At 64.4% G+C, this 20510-nt stretch overlaps 2 protein-coding genes and 1 long non-coding RNA gene across 8 annotated transcripts; 2 read left to right on the top strand and 1 right to left on the bottom strand.

The window, feature by feature from the left end:
* Window positions 1–129: 129 nt before the first annotated feature.
* On the top strand, window positions 130–4107 carry LOC149917638 (uncharacterized). 5 transcript variants are annotated; one of them, XR_016467954.1, is made up of 4 exons: window positions 130–401; window positions 470–1023; window positions 1816–1920; window positions 2860–4107. It is a non-coding gene; the product is annotated as an uncharacterized LOC149917638 (long non-coding RNA). The 5 variants fall into 5 exon arrangements; XR_016467958.1 differs by having other exon boundaries at window positions 131–401; window positions 568–1023; window positions 2860–4106; XR_016467956.1 differs by having other exon boundaries at window positions 131–469; window positions 552–1023; window positions 2860–4106.
* An 804-nt stretch (window positions 4108–4911) lies between these two features.
* LOC116238517 (zinc finger protein 783-like) lies at window positions 4912–10378 on the top strand. The gene is made up of 7 exons (XM_031608252.2): window positions 4912–5160; window positions 6261–6662; window positions 6744–6870; window positions 6979–7092; window positions 7973–8083; window positions 8174–8305; window positions 8755–10378. The coding sequence occupies exons 1-7, from the start codon at window positions 4927–4929 to the stop codon at window positions 9474–9476; spliced, it is 1842 nt and encodes a 613-aa protein (XP_031464112.2). The 5' UTR covers window positions 4912–4926; the 3' UTR covers window positions 9477–10378.
* A 20-nt stretch (window positions 10379–10398) lies between these two features.
* LOC116238516 (uncharacterized) lies at window positions 10399–14882 on the bottom strand. 2 transcript variants are annotated; one of them, XM_090143314.1, is made up of 4 exons: window positions 13736–14362; window positions 12423–12626; window positions 11088–11863; window positions 10400–11018 (listed from the first exon to the last, which is right to left on the bottom strand). In XM_090143314.1, the coding sequence occupies exons 1-4, from the start codon at window positions 14271–14273 to the stop codon at window positions 10836–10838; spliced, it is 1701 nt and encodes a 566-aa protein (XP_089999440.1). In that variant the 5' UTR covers window positions 14274–14362; the 3' UTR covers window positions 10400–10835. The 2 variants fall into 2 exon arrangements, with proteins under 2 accessions (XP_031464110.2, XP_089999440.1); XM_031608250.2 differs by having other exon boundaries at window positions 10399–11863; window positions 13736–14882.
* Window positions 14883–20510: the final 5628 nt, after the last annotated feature.

Genomic DNA, 20510 nt, shown 5'->3' with positions numbered 1-20510 from the left:
GCCGTGCCGCACGTGCCCGCGTTGATTGGCTCTAGTCGTGCGGCGCGCGGGAGGGCGGGGCAAAGCAGCTGCAGGCCAATGGCGAGGGGAGGCGGGGTGGCGCTTCGCACACCGAGCGTTCTGATTGGCTCGCACCGGGTCGATGGGGGCGGTGCGCAGCAAGATGGCGGCGCCGTGGTGGCGGTGAGCGGGGTCGGGCCGGCCGGCCTTCGCACAGCCCTGCTGAGGGCCGCCGCGATCCCGCAGCGCCGGGACGAGACCCAGCGGCGCCCGAAACATCGGGCTGGGGGCGGGATCTCCGGCTCTGGCCCTTTGTCGGCGCCCCTGAGCGAGCTTTGTGGCGGAGCGTGCGGGGTTCCTCTCGGAAGCGCCGCTGAGCGAAGGGCGCGACGCTGCAGGAGGTCCGCTCGGCGCACAGCCGCGTGCTCGCGGCTCCTTGAAGCTGGCTTAAAAGGTTTTTCCCTTTCAGGTGAGTTTCCGTTGCTCTGAAGCGGCGAAGCGGAGTGCTGCGGGGCTGCGGCCCGCGGACGCGGCTCTTCCCGGCTCTGAAGTCCGTGATTTTCGCAGAGAATTGGGGCCTGCTTGGAACGAAAGCTGCGCTGGGCGCTCCTCCGCCCTCCTGCTGGCGCGTTATTTTCGAGCTGTTCCCATCTCTGCCTTCGCGATGGTTTATTGCTCGGCACTGAGTCGCCCGAAGGCCACCAGCGGGGGCTGCGAGGACAGCGCCATCGCTTTCCATGGTTTCCCTCTCCGAAACGAAGCCCTCCTGAAGCGGTGACTCCACGCCGTGGTCTCGGACGTGGGGACGCCTTCCGAGCACCGGCGGTCGTGTTCAAAGTGCTTTGAGGGCAGCTCTTTTGAAATCGACCCCTTAAAAATTAAGAGGAACAGGTGGCTGCTGGAAGAGGCCGTTCCCAAGAAGTTCATCCTGGGGGGAGATGGGAGCTGGATCGTCAGGACCCCTCACAGCCTCTGTGGTGGAAGAAGTAATTAAACTCAGAAGCAAACCCAGAGCTCCTAAAGGTAATCAGGAGATTTCAGCTGTGTTTATTTCTGTTAAATAGGAGGGATTTCAGGCGATGCCAGTCAAGAGGCAGCAATGCAGCATTCAGAGGTTGGTGGTGGAGGGGAGTGGCTGCATCTGGGAGCTCTCTGTGCTCAGATTCCAGCTGCAAACGCTGCATGCAGTAGCTATGAAGGCAAAGTGTGAACTGCTTCTCACCATGGATGTGTGGGTGCTGTGTTTGGGTTAGACTGCAGCAACAGGGGCTGTGTTCAGCACTGCTCATCTCAAGAAAGATCCGGATGAATCAAAAGAAATTAATGGCAATATGAGAACACATTTTTAACACTTTGCCTTCAGTCTGTTTTTACATAAAATGGCTTAATTGTCAGTATTCAGTATTCATAGGGCTTTATTTTTTGTTTGCATCACCTTCTGAGTCTTATCAGCAGGGAAAACTCTTGGAGCCGGATCTGATGGGATGCAGTGGCTCCTCAGGATGTCTTTAAAAACACTCTGAAGTTTTCTGGGTTTTGATTATTTTATTAATTCAGCACCCATGGTTTCCAATTCGCTGACTGCAGGTTTTATTTTTTACAACTAATTTTTGGCTTGATTGCTTTAGAAAGTCATTGAGTCACATTATTTTAAAGTCATCTTGCTGCTTCCATGCTCCATGTAGAAATGACAGGAGGAGATTCAGCTGTAAGCTCCATAGGTCACGTGCTGTGCTAACAGTGTTTGAACAGAGAGGGCTTTTAAGTGTGTTCAGCACAGCACTGGCATTGAGCATTGAATGCTTTCTGTTTCAGGTCCATGGGGTGTTTGGGAAAGTGGCAGCACAAGAGGAGAAGAGCCTGGAAGAGTGGCAGAACGAACTGTACGAGGAGGAGGTGATGAAGGAAGATTGCAGATCTGTAAGCACTTTGGGTGGAGGTTATTTTTCCCTTTATTTCTGAAGGCTGAGGGATCTGTGCTTTTTCTAGAGTGGCTCTTGGCTTGCACTCACCCCTCAATTGGGTTGCACTCACCCCTTGGATTTTGCTGTGGATTAATCTTAATTCTGAGTGTTTATGAGAGGAGGTCTTTGCAGTCTGTAACATCTGAAGGACTCACTTTTCTAACACCTCCATGTGTGCTGCCCACCCTGCCCTCTGTTGGTTGAGGTGCTCAACCCATGCAGTGCATGGATGGAGTAAGAGGGGCAGAGGCAGTGCTGTCCTGGCAGAGAGCTTGAGGTCTCCATTGGTGCCCCAATGCATCTACTGTGAGATGAGGGGCAAAGGAGAAAAAGGTTTAAACCTTATAGCAAGGAAAAGGTTTAAACACGGGAGCTAAGAAGCTGCAATGACAGATGGCTCTATGATTAACAAGTCATAGTCAAGTTCTGTTTTCCTTCATCATCCCCCAATCCCATCATGTAGTTTTTGTGATTCACCCAAGAGTTCTGAACTGTTTGGTGCAGGATGGTTAAATAACACGAGTAACACCTCAGGAAATGAAGAAATCTCACTGGTTAGCATGAAGTGCCTGATGACATTGGAAAGCCAAATGCTTTGGCTGTGAGTCCCTCTGCTTCCTCAGCTTTCAGGTGATTCCTTGGATTCACAGCAGAGCAGACCTGATGCTAATTACAGGCTGAAGGTGCTCTGCCTGCAGACCTGAGGAGCCCCAGCAGCTGCTTGCTCTGTTTTCTGCTTTGTGACGCTTCGGTGCTGTTTGGGAAATGCTGATTTAGCCTAACCTCATTCTGTTGCTATTTCCAGTCTCTCAAATTTGAAAATCCACAAAATAATGAGATGATGATGTAATTCCACCTTTTTATTCTTTACGTACTTTGTGTTTTTTATACACAGCTGGAATCTGCAGACAACGGCCTCTATTTTTTGTACAACTCTGATCTGATAAAAAAAGAGTGTGTGCTGTGCACTGCATCAGAAGGAATCAGCTGGAGAAAAACAAGTGTGTGTCAGCAAGGCAGTGAGGAGCGACTGATGGCACACTGCACCAGGCAGCTGAGGTACACTTGTGGCTGTATCAGTTCAAGACCTTCCACTTGTGAACACTTGAGTTTTCAATCTTCTAGTTATGATTTCTGGAATTAAAAATGGGAAGACAAACACTGCTTCTCCTGTTCCTAGCTCTCCCCTTAGGTACCAGGGCAGCTGTGACAGTCACTTGCAGCCATCTCCTCGTTGGACCCATCTGCAGAGGGAAAGGGAGAGGTGCATTTAGACAGTGGTTGCACAGGTTTTCATGGGAAAACGGTGCCTCAAAGTGTTTGCTTACAGTAATGGCACCCAGAGTGTTGTCCTTTGGGAAAGCAGAAGGCTTTTCATAGAATTTTTCATAGAATCATGGAATCACAGGCTGGCCTGGGTTGGAAAGCACCACAGTGCTCATCCAGTTCCAACCCCCTGCTGTGTGCAGGTCGCCAACCAGCAGCCCAGGCTGCCCAGAGCCACATCCAGCCTGGCCTTGGATGCCTGCAGGGATGGGGCATCCACAGCCTCCTTGGGTAACCTGTTCCAGTGCCTCACCACCCTCTGGTGGAGAAATTTCCTCCTCATATCCAACCCAAACCTCCCTGTCTCAGTTTAAGACCATTCCCCCTTGTCCTATCACCATCCACCCAAAGGCTTCTAAACCATCAGCAGTGTTGTGCATACGGACTGTGGTCGAAGCTTTGGTCACCACACAGCCCTGATGGGACACCAGGGAATTCACACAGGAGTGCTGCCCTATAGGTGGACAGAAAAAGCCTTACAGAAAAACCCGAACTCACCAACCAGCTGTGAGCTCACTCCGTTTGTGGGATCGCAGTGCCTGACGCCTCGCTGGGAAAGGTTTTGTGTTCTGTTACAAAATGTCCTCCACAGGTGCTGTCTTCTCTCAGCTGTCTGGCAAGGTTTAAAATGAGGCGTTTCTGAGCCGAATAAAATTCCAAACGTCGTGGTGTGATTTTTGGGTGGTCCTGTGTAGTGTTGGACTCTGTGCTCCTTATGGAGCTCTTATGATGGGGGGTGTTCTGGGAGTCGGTGAAAGGCCGTGGCTGGTGTCGGCCAAAGGGTGGTGATTAGCAGCTGGTGTTAATTGGTGGCTGGATGCTTGGTGTGGAGCTGAACAGAGCCGTGTTGGCTGTACCCAAAGCATTATTTAAGGAGCAGTCTGATACGAGGATGGGGAAGCAGTGACGCTTCGGTTCAGACCCCTGAGACCCCCCCAGCCCACCCCCACCGTGCCCACAGCCCCGGTGCCACCTCCCCACGGCTCCTGAGCAGCTCCGGGGTGGTGACACCCCCCTGGCAGCTGTGCCAGCGCCCGACCGCCCCTTGGAGAAGAAATTGCTCCTAATATCTGTCCGGAACCTTTCCTGACACCCAACCCGACGCTTCCAAGCAGGTGAGGAGCATCGGCGGTCAGTGTGAAGAGGAGGTCGTGCCCGACCGACCCGGTGAGCTCCCGCGATGCGATGGGCAGCGTGACGGGGAGCTGCGGGCACTCCTGCTCTCCTCCACGAGCCGCTCTGCCGATTTCCGGGCCGGCCGGGTGCCGAGGCGGCTGGGACCCCGTCCGTGGGGTGAGCACCCCGCTCCGGGCAGGGAGGGACCAGAAGGGGCGCGAGGTGCCCCCGGTTCGGGGCCGGCACCGCCGCGGCTCTGGCGGCCGAGTCCCCGCCGCGAGCTCCGGGCGGCCAAAGCGGGGAGCCCGGAGCCCGGAGCCGCGGGCACCGCCGTCCGCCCGCTCCCCTCCGTCCCCGCCGTCCCCGCACGGGGCGCCCCGGGGCGGCGACGCGCCGCGGTCGCCGCCTCCCCCCGGCTCCCAGCGCCGCGGTGCCGGTGCCGCCCGGTGTCGGTGCCGGGCCGGTAGGCGGCAGTGCTCCGCTCTCTCGCCGCTCCCCGCCCGCTCGGCCCCGGGAGCGGATGCAGTTCCCCGGCTGCCCCCGGCTGCTCGGCGGGGCGGCGGGGCCCGGCCCGCAACGCGCTCCCCCCCGCGGCGCTCCCGGCGGCGCTCCCCGCAGCGGCCCCGCTCCGTGCGCGGCGTTGGGCGGCCCCGCGGCCCCGCTCGGCAGCGCTCTCTCCCCGCCTCGGCCCGGTCCCGGCCTGCGGGGCCCGGCGCAGCTCCGCGGGGCCATGGCCGAGTGGGCTCCCGCACAGGTAAGCGCGGCCCGGGCCGCCCGCCCCCCCCCCCGGTCCCCCTCCGGCCCCGCGCGCTGCCCGGAGGCGGAGCCGCCCCGCCCGGCGCTCCCGTAGGGCCCCGCTGCGGCCCCCGCGGCCCCGCTCCTCCCCTCCGCGGCCGCCCCCGGATGTCCCCTTCGAGATGTGTCCCCCCACCCCTCGCCCCCCCGGCGCCCCCTCGCCCCCACCGCGATGTCCCGCAGCTCCGCGCCGCCCCGTTCCCGCGTCCGACCCGGGGGGATCCCGCGTGAGCCGACCCAGATGCTCTCCCCCCCCCCCTAAAAAACAAAGGTGGGGGGGTGGGGTCCCGCCCCATTGCAGCCGGAGGATGGGGTGACCTCGTGGGCGGCGCTGGGCGGTGGGGCGGTGGGCCGGGTGGAGTGGTGACCCGGGGGGGGGGGTCTCTTCCAAGCGCGGTGCCGTGCGAGTTGGGGCGGCGATGGGCTGGGGGTCGGAGAGGTGTTTTCCAGCTGCAGCGAATCGCAGGTGGCACATGGGGACATCGCGGGGCTGTGCGCGTGGGACACGGACACACCGCGGTGGGGCTGGATGGTCCCGGAGGCCTCTTCCAATCTTTGTGGCTCTCGGAGCCGGCACGATGGGATGGGCTGATGGGTGGCCTCCACTCCGGAGGTGCTCTTCCATCCTCGGTGGTCCTCTGGCAGTGCGGAGGGGGCGGTGGTGGGACCTGGTGATCTCCGAGGTCTTCTTCAACCTGCGTGGTTCTATGGAGGTCGGGGCGGTGGGGATGGCCGGGCTTCAGCCCAGAGGTCTTTTCCAACCTTCGTGGTTCTGTCATTCTGTAATTCTCAGGGTGGGGTGTGGGGGTGGGTCGTGGTGGGACTCGGCGGTGGCGGAGGTCTTCTCCAACCACAAAGATTCGATGGTGGTAGGAGCAGGCGTGGTGGGGATGGGTTGGTGGTCGGACGAGACGGTCCTGCTCCGAGCTCCGTGACTCTGCAGCCCTGTGACTCGTGCTGCAGCCTCTCCGGGGGTCAGGCACAGAACGGGGTTGGGGCAATGCGGGGTCACAAGGAGCAGCGCTGCCGCGACCCCCAGCCCCCCGCCTCCCCACGCAGGTGCAGGAGTGGAACGTGGAACCCCCCCACCTGATGCCTCTGCAGCCACCGCTGCTCCCGGAGCGGACGCACGTGAGGGAGGCACAGCTGCACTCAGCCGAGGCGTCGCTGTGGACGGTGGTGGCCACAGTGCAGGCGATGGAGAGGAAGATCGACCTGCTGGCCACCCGGCTGCTCAGCCTGGAGGGCCGCTCGGGAACGGCCGAGAAGAAACTCCTGGACTGTGAGAAAACCGCCATGGAGTTCGGCAACCAGCTGGAGAGCAAATGGGCCGTGCTGGGCACCCTCATCCAGGAGTACGGGCTGCTGCAGCGGCGGCTGGAGCACGTGGAGAACCTGCTGAAGAATAGGAACTTCTGGGTGCTGCGGCTGCCCCCCGGCCCCCGTGGGGAGGTGCCCAAGGTGGGGCCGCGTGGGGGCAGGGGGTCCCGGAGCCCATTGGGATGGACGGCAGCGCTGAGCTGCAGGGTTTTGTCCCTTCAGGTGCCAGTGACGTTTGTTGACATCGCCGTCTACTTCTCGGCGGAGGAGTGGAAGAATTTGGAGGAGTGGCAGAAGGAGCTGTACAACAACCTGGTGAAGGAGAACTACGAGTCGCTCATCTCCCTGGGTACGTGGCCACATTGGGCCCATATTGGGGTGGTCCTGCCTGTCCCCCACCAGTGTCACAGGAAGGGCCCGGCCGCTGCTGTGACACGCGTTGTGTCCCCCCGAGCAGATGCAGCACTGTCCAGGAGTGACACACAGCCCCGGCTGGAGCGTGGGGACGTGCCCTGCGTCCCCGAACAGCAGGACCTGGAGCAGCGCGAGATGCCGCCAGATGCGTGTGGGGGTGAGGCACCATCTCAGTCCCGGCCCCGCTGCCTATAGGATGCACACCTCCAGCATCCCGTCCCTACAGGCTGCGCTGAGGCCGTCTGGTCCCACTGGCTGTGCTTGGTCACCCATCCCCATTGGACATCCCCTGGTCGCCCATCGCTTTGGCATTCCCCATGCACCCCATTGTCACACGGCCCTGTGTGCTGGGCTGTCGTCAGCCAACACCATCCGGTAGTCACCCGTCCCCATGGGATGGATGTCTGCTGGTCACCCACCCCCATGGGATGTCCTGTCATCACACATCCATATGGGATGTTTGGTGGCCACCCGTCCTTATCACATGTCCCATGGTCACCTGTCACCGTGGGATATCCAGTGGTCACCCAACCCTGTGGGATGTCCCATGGTCATCCATCCCCATGGGCTATCCTGTGCTCACCCAATCCTGTGGGATGTCCCATCTTCACCCAACACCATGGGACATCCCGTGTTCACACAACCCCATGGGATGTCCTGTGGTCACCCATTCCCATGGGCTATCCTGTGGGATATCCAATGGCCACTCATCCCTTTGCGATGTCCCATGGTCACCTGTCCCTGTGGCATGTCCTATGGTCATCTGTCTTCTTGGGATGTCCCATGGTCACCCATCCCCATGGGATGCCTCATGGCCACCCGTCCCTATGGGATATCCTGTGGTTACCCAACCCTATGGGATGTCACATGGACACCTGCCCCTATGGCATGTCCTATGGTCACCCATCCCCACAGCTCCCCGAGGGAGCTGTGCACGGTCCCGTCACTGCTGTGGGACAGGGACACCCCGAGGCGGTGTGTGGGGCTGTGTTGGGTCGCTGCAGCCCGGCGCCGGCCAAGTCTCTCCTTGTGCACAGAGCCGCTGATCTCCACCTCCGACATCCTGTCCCGGATCAAGCAGGAGGTGGCATTTGTTGGGGAGCAGCAGTTTGGGGAGGATCGAGGGATGCCCACCGACCCCTGTGCAGGTGAGGTCTCCATTGCCTGCAGCATCTGCCGTCCCTCAGCACGGTCACTTCCCCTCAGCCCCATGCCCCCATCCCTGTCCTTCCCCACAGGTGCAGACGCCCTGATCACAGCTCACGACTTCTTGTCGTGGATCAAGCAGGAGGAGGAACCGTGCGTCAGGGAACCCTGGGAGCTGCCAGAGAGGGAAATCCTGCCCGGTCCTGTCCCTGGTCCTGGCCCTGGTGAGCAATGCCCCACAGCCACTGCACGCTGTGCTGATATGTGCTGGGGTTTGGCCCCCATTTTGTGCCAGTGGGTGTCATGGTGGCAGTGAAGCCATGCCCCCGCAGCGCTGTGCTCTGGTGTTGATGTGGGTTGGGGGTGGCCCTGGGGTGACCCCACTGGGGTGCCCTGATGGGCATCGTGGTGGCAGCGAGGACGGCCATGCTGGAGTGCTGCAGAGCCCTGGTTGAAGCAGGAGTGGATTTTAGGGTGCATAAGCTGCTCTGTGCTGAGGGTGCACCGGGGTCCACATTGTCCCCATGACCCCAGTCCTTCTGCGGTGAGGATGCACCGGAGACCACGTTGTCCCCACGACCCCAATCCTTCCGTGCCAGGGATGCACCGGAGGGCACATTGTCAGTACGGCCCCAACCTCCGCCAGCCGCTGACCAAAGCTTTCCCCCCACAGCCGGTGAGGGGCTGCTGGTGAAGATGGAGGAGCAGCGCTGTCCCCGCGCCGAGCCCCCCGAGGAGGTGCTGCCGGGCGCTTCGGGCGAGCTGCTCTTCCCAGCCCCGAGCTTTGGGACCCCGGAGGGACAGGCGGTGCCGGCGGCGGCCGGGGGCAACGTGGCAGCGCAGCACAGACTGAGCAAAGCGCTGAGCGCCGAGCCGGGGCCGGCGGCCGAGCCGGTGGGCGTCCCGGTGCCGGTGTCGGAGGAGCGTCCGCACGGCTGCGCCGAGTGCGGGAAGAGCTTCAGCGGGAAGAAAAGCCTCCGCATCCACCAGCGCAGCCACGCGGCCGAGCGGCCGTACCCGTGCGCCGAGTGCGGCAAGAGCTTCAACTGCCACTCGGGGCTGGTGCGGCACCAGATGATCCACCGCGGCGAGCGGCCCTACAAGTGCACCGAGTGCGGGAAGTGCTACAGCCGCAAGGAGCACCTGCAGAACCACCAGCGGCTGCACACCGGGGAGCGGCCCTTCGTCTGCGCCGCCTGCGGGAAGAGCTTCATCCGCAAGCAGAACCTGCTCAAGCATCAGCGCATCCACACGGGCGAGCGGCCCTACCAGTGCCCGGCCTGCGGCCGCAGCTTCCGCTACAAGGAGTCCCTCAAGGACCACCAACGCGTGCACGGGGCCGAAGCCGGACCGCCTCCGCCGCCGCAGCCCCCCGGGTTGCCCCCCGGAGATTAGGGAGGGACGGCCCGCGGCTGCGGACTGAGGGCCCCCCGCCCCCGGTCCCGGGGACACGCGTCGGCCACGGAGCTTCGTACCAAATGCGGGCGCCCGGCCCCGCCGAGGACAGCCGCTCGCAGCCCCGCGTTCACCCCAACCCCGACAATCCGGGGAACGACGGGCGGAGCTGCGCCGCCGGCCGTGTTCCCGTCCCGCCTGCCGCTCTGCCCCCCCGCCCCCCCCCTCGCTGCTTATTTTTACTCCCCGTGCCGTCCCGCTCTGTACAGTGCTTGGGGTGTCGTTTTGTATGGACGGTGCAACGCAGAATAAAGTCGTGCTGGGCTGCCGCGCCTTCGCCCTGGCCCCGTGGGGTCCCCGCTCAAAGCCACCCCAGGACGGTGGCGGTGCCCCCCCAGCCCCGAGCCAGAGCAGGGGCTGGAAGCAGAGCAGCCCCGCAGGGACACGCGGCGCTCGGTGCTGGGAATGCTGTCCCACAGGTGCGGCGCAGCCCCGACCCCGCGGGGACCCCCGCCCTGCAACCCCATTTCTGGCACTTCTCACCACTGCAGCGTTCCTCGTTTTCCTTTCCCTCACCGAACTCTTGGCCCCGAGAATTGGGCTGCGCGCAGAGCCCACCCCTCCCTGCACTGCCCCCCCCGCATTTCCAAACTGGCACCAGGAATAAAACCCACCCGGTGCCCGTCTCGCTCCTTTGGCTGCTTCTTGTCTCCCCAAAGGGACCCATGCTGCCCAGCGAGGACTGCAGCTCCATCACCCGCACGTGCTGACACGCTCAGCCCCGTGGGGACAGAATGCCGCGCTGTCACCCCAGCAAGGGCCGCGCACGGACCGCGGGGGGTGGGGGACACTGAGTCAACACATGCAGTGATGGCTTTTCTTTCTTTCTTTCCTTTTTTTTTTTTTTTTTTTTTTTGCCTTTTTGCGCCTGTTTTTGTGTTTTTTTGTTTTTTTTTTTTTGAAACAGAAGTTTATGGTTATATGCAAATTAGATCATTAAATGATTTGCATAAAATGTTCGCCCACCAGCGACTAAACGTGTTCCTAACACTTCCCCACCCCCCCAAGGTAGTAATCCTACTCCACTATGCGCCGTCGCACGCACGCCCCATCGGCACCGCGCACGCACACGCTTTGCACGCGCGTGTGCAACGCTGCACCCCCAGCCTGGGCTCGCACACGCGCGCCGGGCGGGCGGGCGGGCAGGCGTGCACGGTGCCGGCCGCCCGCATCCCCGTACCTTCGTGCCGGCACGGCGGGCACCGACTTCGCTCCCGGCCCCCGCGAGCAACGCGCAGCCGCGGCTCCGGGGAGGGCTGTACGCACACCACGTCCTTCGCGGGACGGCATCCCCCCGCCCTAGCTGTTGGCGAGGAACAGCCGTCTGTGTCGGGACGCCGAGCCGCGCGGTCGACCCCTACGACGGCCGCGGCCCCGGTTGCCGAAGGGGCCGCGGCCTGGCACGGCGGTCTCCGCCCAGCCGGCGTTCGCCGCCTGCGGCTCGGGGAAGCCGGGCTCGGCTTTGGGCTGCTCGAGGAGCGGGCCGGGCTCCGGCCGCGGCTCCGGAGGCGGCCCCTGGCTCTGGCGGGCGCCGGCCCGCTCCTGGCGCAGGTAGCGCAGCTCGTCGCGGATGTCCGTCAGGACGCCCAGCAGGCGGAACTGCAGTTCGCGGTCCCGGGCGCGCTCCTCGCGCTGCGTGGCTCGCTCCTCCTGCCACATGGCCAGCTCCTGGTGGTACAGCTGGTCCCACTGCTCCTCCAGGTCCAGCAGGTGATGGATGTTAGTCCTCCAGCTGTCCCGGCGCTCCTCCCGCAGGCGGGAGCAGCCCGGGCCGCGGGCCGGGCCGGGGGCGGCCGGGGCGTCCCCCGGGGGAGAGGCGGAGGACGGCAGCGACTCCTCGGTCAGGGCGCCGCCGTGCAGCGGGGAGCGAGCCGGGGGATCCTCGTCGGGGGGCTTCTCCCAGGCGGGCCCCATCAGTACCCTGGGCAAAGAGCCCGCCTCCGGGCCCGAGCCCCCCGCCTGCTCCTCGGGGTGCGAGGAGTCGATAGCGCGGCCCAGGGCGGGCAGCTCGGACACCCCGTCGTGGCCCCAGTCCGAGTGAGCGTCCGCGGGGTTGAGAGGGTCCTCGGGCAGGGAGGTGACGGAGCCCTGCGAGCTGCAGCGGCGGATCAGCATGGCCTGGCGGGACAGTTTCATGTCCTCCTCTGCTGCCATCGGGGCCTCGGGTCCAGGCTGCAGCCCCGCCGCCCCGCCGTGGCCCCTCTCCACCTCCCGGCCTTCCCGTTCCTCCTCCTCCGACATGGATGCGTAGGACACCAGGGACTCGTTGCGCAGGGATGGGGATATGGCTGTCATGTCCGGAGTCCGCAGCTCCGGTCCCGACTCGGCTGGAAGAGAACAGAAACCCCCCTGTGAGCACAAACCCCCCTGTGAGCACACCTCGCTGCCACATCAGTTCAGCGCTGCCCCCCACCCCTTCCTGACGCTCTCTGTCCATCCCTCAACATGCCTTCCCTGCACACCTCCCGGCACCCCACAGCTGTTGGTTCCGCAGGCCCAGTGCTGCAAGGAACACGGCAGCCTTCGTCCTCCCTTGGATCCGCCGCACAGACACTGCTCACAGAGCAGGGGTTGTGGACATGGAAGTTGTTTTGTTGAGAACTGCAGTGGTTGGATTTAATCTTAAAGGTCTTTTCCTTAAACGCCAACTTACACAAGTCTATGATTCCTGCCACTGGCGATTACAAAACTGTGCTCTGGGCTCATGCACCCATGGGCCGTGCAGACATGGAGGCAGCACCCACAGTGCTGGCTCAGAGCTGGGTTCTTCCACACCAGGACCACACTCCTGGTGCAGACCGCTCCCCATCTCAGCCAGGTCCCCAGTCTCCAAACAGCCACTGCTGCCCTCCTCTCCCCCCCCACGAAGCCCCAGCGCAGCCTTACCCGAGCTGCTCTGCCCTTCCCCTCGGCTGTACTCGCAGATGACCGAGGGGTCGGGGCTCTGCACCGCCAGCCGGAGCGCAGCAGAACCCTCCACGTCGGGCAGGGACGAGGGCTGCCCGTTGGTGTCGATGTAGATGCTGGGGTGGCTCACGCCGGGCTGCAGGTGCATGAAGGACTGCTTGGATGCACCGGGGAAGAACAGATCTGTGGGGCAGAGAGAATCCAGCCTCAGTCACGGTGACAGTGGCACCACCAGCACATGTGGTACGGCATTGAGGGCAAGAGGGTGACCTGCTAACACCAAAGAGCCTCCTAAAGGGATAAGCTGCGTGGCTGCTTGCCATTGCCTGCCCACGGGACTGGGCTGGCAGACCCTGAACTTCCCCCCCTCATCCTCTTCCTCAAGCCCAAAACTTTTCTGCACTGCACTACAAAGGGGTTCTGGTTCTGAAACATCCCGAAACCTGCTTCAGAAGAGAAATGAGAGCCATGCTGCCCACCCATCCCCAGTGGAACCTGACGGAGAGGAAGGAGCAGGAACAGCTGCTGGTGTCCTCTGGGGTACAAAGAAGACAGATTCACTTCCCCTGAAATGAAATGGCGGAGGGGATATTTGCCTCCTGGCCAGTAACAAAGCACGTTGGTAGCCCAGTTCACAGCGTTGGGTATGTAACCCCATCACTGTCCCCACAAACATCTCCTGGGTTATCTGAGGGAAGTAAGTGTCACCCAACAGCAGAACCTGCATGAGACCACGACTCAGGTGTATTCTGCAGATAGCAGAGGGTGCAGTGTGCCCAGGAAGCCCCAGCCTCACACAACACCACAGTAACGCAGCAGCTGCTCCCACTCTCTCTGGCTCAGCTAAAAGCGAGGGACACTGACACTGAAAGGAACAGGGGGGGTAAAATCCTATTCTGTCTTCTACTGGCTGCCTTCAGATGGTATCCAGCAAGGCCAGGCAGTGTACAGGACTTAACAACAAGTACCCACTCCACAATGCTTGACACGCTCATATCAATCCCAAGTTATTTCCACAGTGGATTTTAATTCCAGCATACTCAGTTTCCAATCCTGGTGCTTTGCTATTCAGATACGGGACTGCAGCCCTGCAATCCCGACACAAACCACATAGAAGAGCAAAACCCACAAATCTCCTTCCACCATCCAACTGCTCAGCAGACCCCGGAGCTGGGGGCACCGCAGCCCGGTGACATAACCAGGGCGGGCAGCGCTTGAGAGCGCAGGCAGGGTTGCAGCACAGGACTCTGCTGCCCCGGCTCTCCCGGCCCCGGAGAACCAGCACGACTGACCTGGGTCCAGGATGATTTCGGGCTCCGAGTCGTGACTGGCCTGCAAGAAGGTGGAAGCCACCATCTTCTCCAGGGGCGTGAGGCGCGGCTTGTGCAGCGGCCCACCGGCACGGTTCATGGGCAGGTGCTTCTTGGAGGTGATCTTCTTCTTGACGTCCAACCGCAGGTCGCGCCACTTGTGCTTGAGGTCGTCGATGGAGCGCTCGGTGTAGCCCAGGAAGTTGACGCGGCTTTGGATTTGGGTCCAGAGCTGCTTCCTCCGCACGGGGTGAGCCCGAAGGGCTTCTGACCCATACAGGGCGCTGAAATGCCGGACCACATTCCAGACCAACGTCTCGGTCTCGTCATTGGAGAAGTTGGCCTTCCTCTTCCGGCCAGATGCTGGCATCGCCTGCGAGGCTGCGGCAGAGGTGGAAGGGGCACAATTGAACCTCGGTCCCCACTCCTCTCTGTCAGCTCCTGGGGGAAACATGGGGCTGCGGGAGCCCGAGGGAGCCGCGGAGGAGGGAGCCGAAGCAACGGCCCCCGAGGCATCCATGGCAGGGGAGGCTTGGGCCGGGGAGGATCTAAAGAGCCGCTTCGGCACACCACGCGGCAGGGGGGCACCTCATCCCCTCGCCCCGGCACCTGGGAGGGGAGAAAAGGAAAGGGCAGCGGTGGGTGGTGGCAGAGCATCGCCCCACAGGGCCCCTATGGCAGGCAGGGATACCGAGGGAGACCCCGGCCCTCTCCAACCAGAGCTATCCGGGGCCCCCAGCCAGCTACCGGGCGGCATGGAGAGGGTCACGGTCACAGTGACGTGGGCTGTGGTCCCATGGCAAGCACCTCGGGGCCACGGTGAGCACCTCGGGGACACACACAGGGCAGCAGGGAGAGCCTCGAGGTCACGGGGAGGCATCAGCGCCACACTGAGGGCAATGAGGAGCAGCTCAGGGCAATGAGGAGCAGCTCCAGTTGCACACACAGTGCCCCACGAGACGGCTTTGTGAGAGCCCCAGGGCCGTGGGGGAGCCACAGCGACAACTTCAGCACCACAGCGACTGCTTCTGGGCCACAGCGAGAGCTTTGGCCACGTGCAGCTCCTCAGGTCCACAGCAGGACCTCGGCGATGGCCGCAGCCACGGCCAAAGCATCAAGGCTTCAAGGCCACAGCAAAGACCTCGGCCGTGGTGCAGCGTCGGGCCGCGGCGAAGGCTCTGGCTGTGCTGAGCATCCCAAGGCTGCGGCGAAGACCTCGGCGGGGATCTTGGCCAGAGATCTTGGTGAGAACCTTAAAGCCCGGCTTCTCCAGTGCTCTCCCATCGCGAAGGGCAGAGCGAGCAGAACACCTGCCGCCTTACGCCACAACGGCACCTCGGGGCCCAGGACCTCGGGGCCACGGCGAACCCCTCGGCTCCAACGGGAGCCCGGGAGCCACGGTGAAGCCCCGACTCACGGCAAGTGCCTCAGCAAAGACAGCGGCGAACGCCTCGGATACCGGGCGCAGCTCGGGGCGTCGAGGCGAGGCCCGGGGTGAAGCCTGCGCCGAAACGAGCGCCCCGAGGCCGCGGCAAAGACCTCGGGGAAGACGGCGGGCGTCCCGCGCTCGCGGGAAGGGCTGCGGGGCCACGGCGAACGGCTCGGGCGGGGCGAGCGGCGCCTCGCGGCGGCGGGGCAAAGCACGGCCGGCGCCGAGCGCCCGGCGGCGGAGGAACCGGGAAACCGCGGCGAGCGGCGAGCGGCTGGGGCACGGCGCGGCCCCGGGGAGCGGCTCCGGACCGCCGAGCCGAGGCCTCGGCACGGAGCATCCTCACGGCCCGGCCGCCGGCGGGGCACGGCCGAGGCCTCGGCCGCAACGGGCGGCCCGGAGCCGCGCCGCAGGGCCGCGGAGCCGCAGGGCCCGGCCGAGGCCTCGCGCCCCTCCGGGGGGCCGCCGCCCGAAGGGCCGCCCCGCGGCGCCCGGCGCCCTGCCCTCCTCCGGCCGCCTTTTGTTCGCGCCCGCCGCCGGGCACCGGGGACAAAGGGGCCGGGAACGGAGCGTGCCCTCGACCCCCCGCCCCCACCTCCGGGCGGGCGCCGGGCCCGGCCCAGGGCCGAACTGCCCCCATCGCGGGGCGGGGCGGCGGCGGCGCCTACCTGTGCCGGGCCGGGAGCGGCGGGGGGGAGCGGCGGGGGGAGCGGCGGAGCCGGGCTCGGCGGGGCTCAGCTCCGTCGGCGGCGGGTAATGGCTCCCGCCTCGGCGGAACTCGCCTTCATTTCCTCCGCCTCCGAGCGGCGCGGCGCGGCGCGGGGCTGCGCGCCTCGGCCTTCGGGCGCCCCCTGCCGGCAGCGCCGCGGAACGACGCCGCGTAGCGCTGCGCGGGGCGGGGGGCGGTGCCGGGGGGCGGTGCCGGGCGGGGGGGGGCGGCGCCGGGGGGCGGGCGCTGCGGGTTCCGCCGTGCGGCTCCCGGGATCCCGGCTCCCGCCCGCTCCCCGCTCCCCGCTCCCCTCCCCGCGCATCCCCGTTTCTCGCGCCTCGTGCTGCTCACTTACAGCCCCGCGGGCTGCCTCCCCTCGGGCAGACTCACAACGGGTGCCCCCCCTCACGCCGTGCACCCCAATAGGCCCATCCTGCCCCCCCAAACACGCTGTCCTTGGCTCCGCCCAGCGCCCCTTTGGGTGAATTGACACCCCCACCCGCCCCACCAGGCCCATTGCCCACCCCCCCACTCGCCGCACCCCAACGTGCCCCCCGCCCTGAGCACCTCCCACGTGTCCCTTCCCAGCCGTGTCCCAGCGAGCACCCCCTGCCCAAAACACCCCATGACCCCCGCACAGTCCCCTCTGCGCCATTGCTTTTGAGGGGGCAACAACCCAACAGGTACCTGCTTTGCCCTGGTGCTCTCCGTAGCATCAGACCGACCCCGGGTGCCAGCAGAGATCCTCCTGCGTCGAGGGAGCTCCGAGCCCCAGCAGGAGGGGGCACGAGGCACCTTTGGGAGCTGTGGGCACAGCCTTGTCCCCAGCCCCAGCCGGTCCCTCATATCATACGCACAAACTGGCGGATGTCCCCGTGTCCTTTCCCAACCCGGGGACACGGTGCCATAGAGGATGGCAGTGCTGAGGACAAGGTACCCCCGGAGGTACCCAGGGGTGTGTTAGGCTGAGGGCTTCTGCACACATCGCAGGGGGCTGTGCTGGGGGCTCCCAGGGCACTCATGGGTGCCACCAGTGTGGTCTGTCCCCAGCCCGGGAGGACGGGACAATGGGACGCCCAGGGTGGCACCGCTGCTGTCGGCAGCAAAACCCCAGCCTGGAGGCATGCAGCGCCTCTGTTAATTGCTGCGCTGAAAGCAACGACGCTAAATGACAACAATCACCAGCGCTCTGTTCTTTGCTGACTTGCTCAATTTTAATGTGCCTGTTGCCAACCTCTGGAGCTCCCTGCTTCTTTGTTTGGCCCAGCGAGCACAGCGGCATCATCCCCTGCCCCTCTCCCACCCCCATCATATGCAGCGCAGCTCCACAGAGGCGATGGCTGCTGCTGGCAGAAGCTCTACTCATGATGGGACACCCACTGGTGCCACCACCCCACTCACTGCTTGGGATGGCTGTCCCCGAGCAGTGCTGGCTCTGCCCCGGCTGACACCGTGTGCACAGCGTCCTGCAGCGTGTAGAACGTCTGCAAGAGGTCCGGCGAGGTGGCCCGGCATTCCAGGAACCGCCGCAGCGTGGCCAGGCTGTCCCACACCTCAGGCTCTGAGGGGCACGGCCGCACCGCCACCGGCTCCCCAGAATCCTCGCCCTCCTCCATGCCCCTGTCCCAGTCCTCTGCCTCGGCCGTGTCAGCATCCGCGAGGCGCTCCAGCCCCTCATCCATCAACCCAAAGCTCTCCAGCTCCTCCTGGCCGAGCCAGATGGGTGCCAGCAGCGCGTCAGGGCAGCTATTGGGGCTGAAGCTGGCGGCACGGAAACAGCTGGTGATGAGCCCCGGGCGCACGTCACCCCACGCTTGTGCCAGCATGTGCAGGGCGTCCAGCAGGGTGGGCGGCTCCGGGCCACGCGCCGCTGGGATCTGGGTCAGCAGCCGGCGCCGGTAGTGGCCCTTCAGGTCCCTGGCGATGCCGCGGTGCAGGGGCTGTGCCAGCACGGCCGCGGGAGGAATGAAGACCATCCGGACGTTGGACAGCTGGAGGTAGGGGCGCTCCTCGCGCTCCTCGACGAGCAGCAGGACGCTCTTCCCCTTGCGCCGCATCTCCTCATTGAAGTCCTGCAGCCACTCGGCAAACAGCGCGGCGCTCAGGCGGCCGCCCCCGCGGTAACCCCACGGCATGTGCTGCAGGCTGACGCCCTGCAGGCACAGGGGACGGGCCGCGCGTCCCACCGCCCGCAGCGCCGCCTTCTCCGAGCCGTCAGCGTTGGTGCAGAGCAGCAGCGTCAGCCTCTCGCCGCCGGCTCTCAGCCGGACCTCAGTCTCCCCACAGCTGTACACCTCCGAGGGCGCGTAGCTGCGCAGCAGCTCGGGCAGCGAGCCGTGGTGCTCAGCCCCGCCGTCCTGCGCCGGCTTCTCGAGGGCGACGTTGTGGCGCAGCTTGAAGCGTGCCGGCCAGCTGCCGCCAGGCTCGAAGCCCGGCGTGCCCAGCGCCTCGGCCAGGTGCTTGGCCTTCAGCTGCAGCAGCGCGCTGCTGACGGGCAGCTCGGCGGCGCGGGCGCCCTCCACCCACCGCAGCAGAGCAGCCTCCACCGCTCCCTCCTTGCCCTCCCTCTTGCGCTTGCGCTCGGGGTTGCCGTTGCGCTGCCACTCGCTCAGGATCCTCTCCTTGTTCTTAATGATGCGGCAGATCTGCGGCTGCGACACGCCGAAGCGCTTGGCCAGCTCGCTCTGGGACACCTTGGGGCCTTCCAGCATCTCCAGCACGCGCACCTTCTCCGTCAGCGACAGCTCCTTGCGCTCCTTGCGGGGCGCCGACGGCTCCAGGGCCGGGCCTCGGCCGCAGGCGCTGCACCGGGACGGGCAGCTCCCAGCCGTGCCGCGCGCCGGCGGCTGCCCCGCGCCGGACCGCGACCCCGCAGCGGCCCGCGGCCCCGCCCCGGTCCTCCGCGCGGCGCCGAGGCCGCACTCGGAGCACTCGGGCCCCGGCCGGCTCCCGGCACTCTCGGTGAGGCTCAGCCCCGCATCGCCCGCACCGGGGCCCGGCCCGGGGCCGCCGCAGCGCCGCTCCCACGCCGGCACAGCGCTGGGTTCCTCCCTCTGCCCGTCCTCCCGCAGCCAGCGCCCTGCGGAGACACGACAGCGTTTTCGAGGCAAAACCTTTCAATTGGGCACAATGCCCCCGTCCCCAGGGCTCGGGTCGGGGATCCCCGGTCGGTCCGGGCCTTACCGAGGCTGCCCAGCTGCTCCCGCTCCTCCTTCATGGGGCCGCACCGCTCCGCACTGCTCCGCTCCGCACCGCGCGGCCCCGCTGCCGGCACCGGGAGCGCGCGCTTAGTCCCGCCCCACCCCGCTCCTCTCCTGCCACCCCATTGGGCCGCCGCCACCGGGCTCCGCGCGCGGATTGGCTGCGGACGGCCAATCAGAGGCGGGGAAAGCCCCGGGGAGCGGGCGGGCGGGAGAGCGCGCGTGGGGTGATGTCAGTGATGGGCGGTGACGTCAGGTGTGACGTCACGGCGGCGTGGGTGACGTCAGAGTGGTGCGGGTGACATCCGCCGCGTGGGATGATGTGAGGTGACGTCACAGCGGCGTGAGGTCACGTTGTAGCGGCGTGGGATGACATCAGCAGTGTGCAGTGACATGAGGGCGGTGCAGAATGACATCAGAGCGGTGCGAGTTCGCATTGCAGCCACGCAGGATGACGTCAGAACGGTGTGTGTGACCCAGCAGCGTGGAATGACACGACAGTGTCGGGCTGACATGGAGGCAGTGCTGTGAGAAGACGTGCCAGCAACGTGTGATGACATCAGAGCCACGCGAGGTGATGTCGGAGCGGCGCAGTGGGCACAGCACGGCACTGGGCAAAGAGAGCAGTGCTGCAGACTGGGCACAGAGCTGCAGTGCTGGATGCATGGCTGCAGAACGCAGCGCAGCAGGTCCAGCATCGCTGTGCTGAATGCACTGAGCGATGCGGCACTGCAGCGTTGCAGCATGGGCACAGCGACGTGATACTGTGTGTCGGAGTGCTACATACTGCACTGCTGGATGCACGGTTGCAGCACCAGATGTTGCACTGCTGCAGCGTTGCTCTGTTGCAACATAAGCTGCAGCACGCTTGCACTGTTGGAGAACAGGCAGTTGTGCTGTTGCGCTGTTGCACAGTTGTGGCGGGGACTCTTGCACTCTTGCAGAGTTGCAGTGTTGCGCTGTTGCAGAACAGGCTGTTTCGCTACTGCGCTGTTGCAGTGCTGCAGTGTTGCATTGCAGACTGTTGTGCTGTTGCACTGTCTCACTGTTGCAGCTCAGACTGCTGCAGCACTGCGTTGCTGCACCGTAGCACTGCTGCAGCTCACACTGTCGCACTGTCGCTCTGTCGCACAGTCGCACTATTCCAGCTCAGGCTGTCACAGCGTTGCACTTTATGCTGTCACAGCGTTGTGGCTCAGACTGCTGCAGGGTTGCACCGTCACACAGTTGCAGCTCAGGCTGTCACACTGGCACGGTGCCGCATTGTTGCAACTCAGGCTATCGCAATGATGCACTGTCACACTGTCGCACTGCTGCAGCTCAGGCTGTCACACTGACGCACTGTGGCACTGTGGCACTATTGCGGCTCAGGCTGCCGCACTGTCACACTGCTGTCGCTCAGGCTGTCGCACTGTCGCG

This window comes from Phasianus colchicus, chromosome 6 (assembly GCF_987193195.1).
Source record: "Phasianus colchicus chromosome 6, bPhaCol1.hap1.1, whole genome shotgun sequence".
In the NCBI taxonomy this organism is placed as follows: Eukaryota; Metazoa; Chordata; class Aves; order Galliformes; family Phasianidae; genus Phasianus; species Phasianus colchicus.
This window is presented reverse-complemented; position numbering and strand designations above follow the sequence as displayed.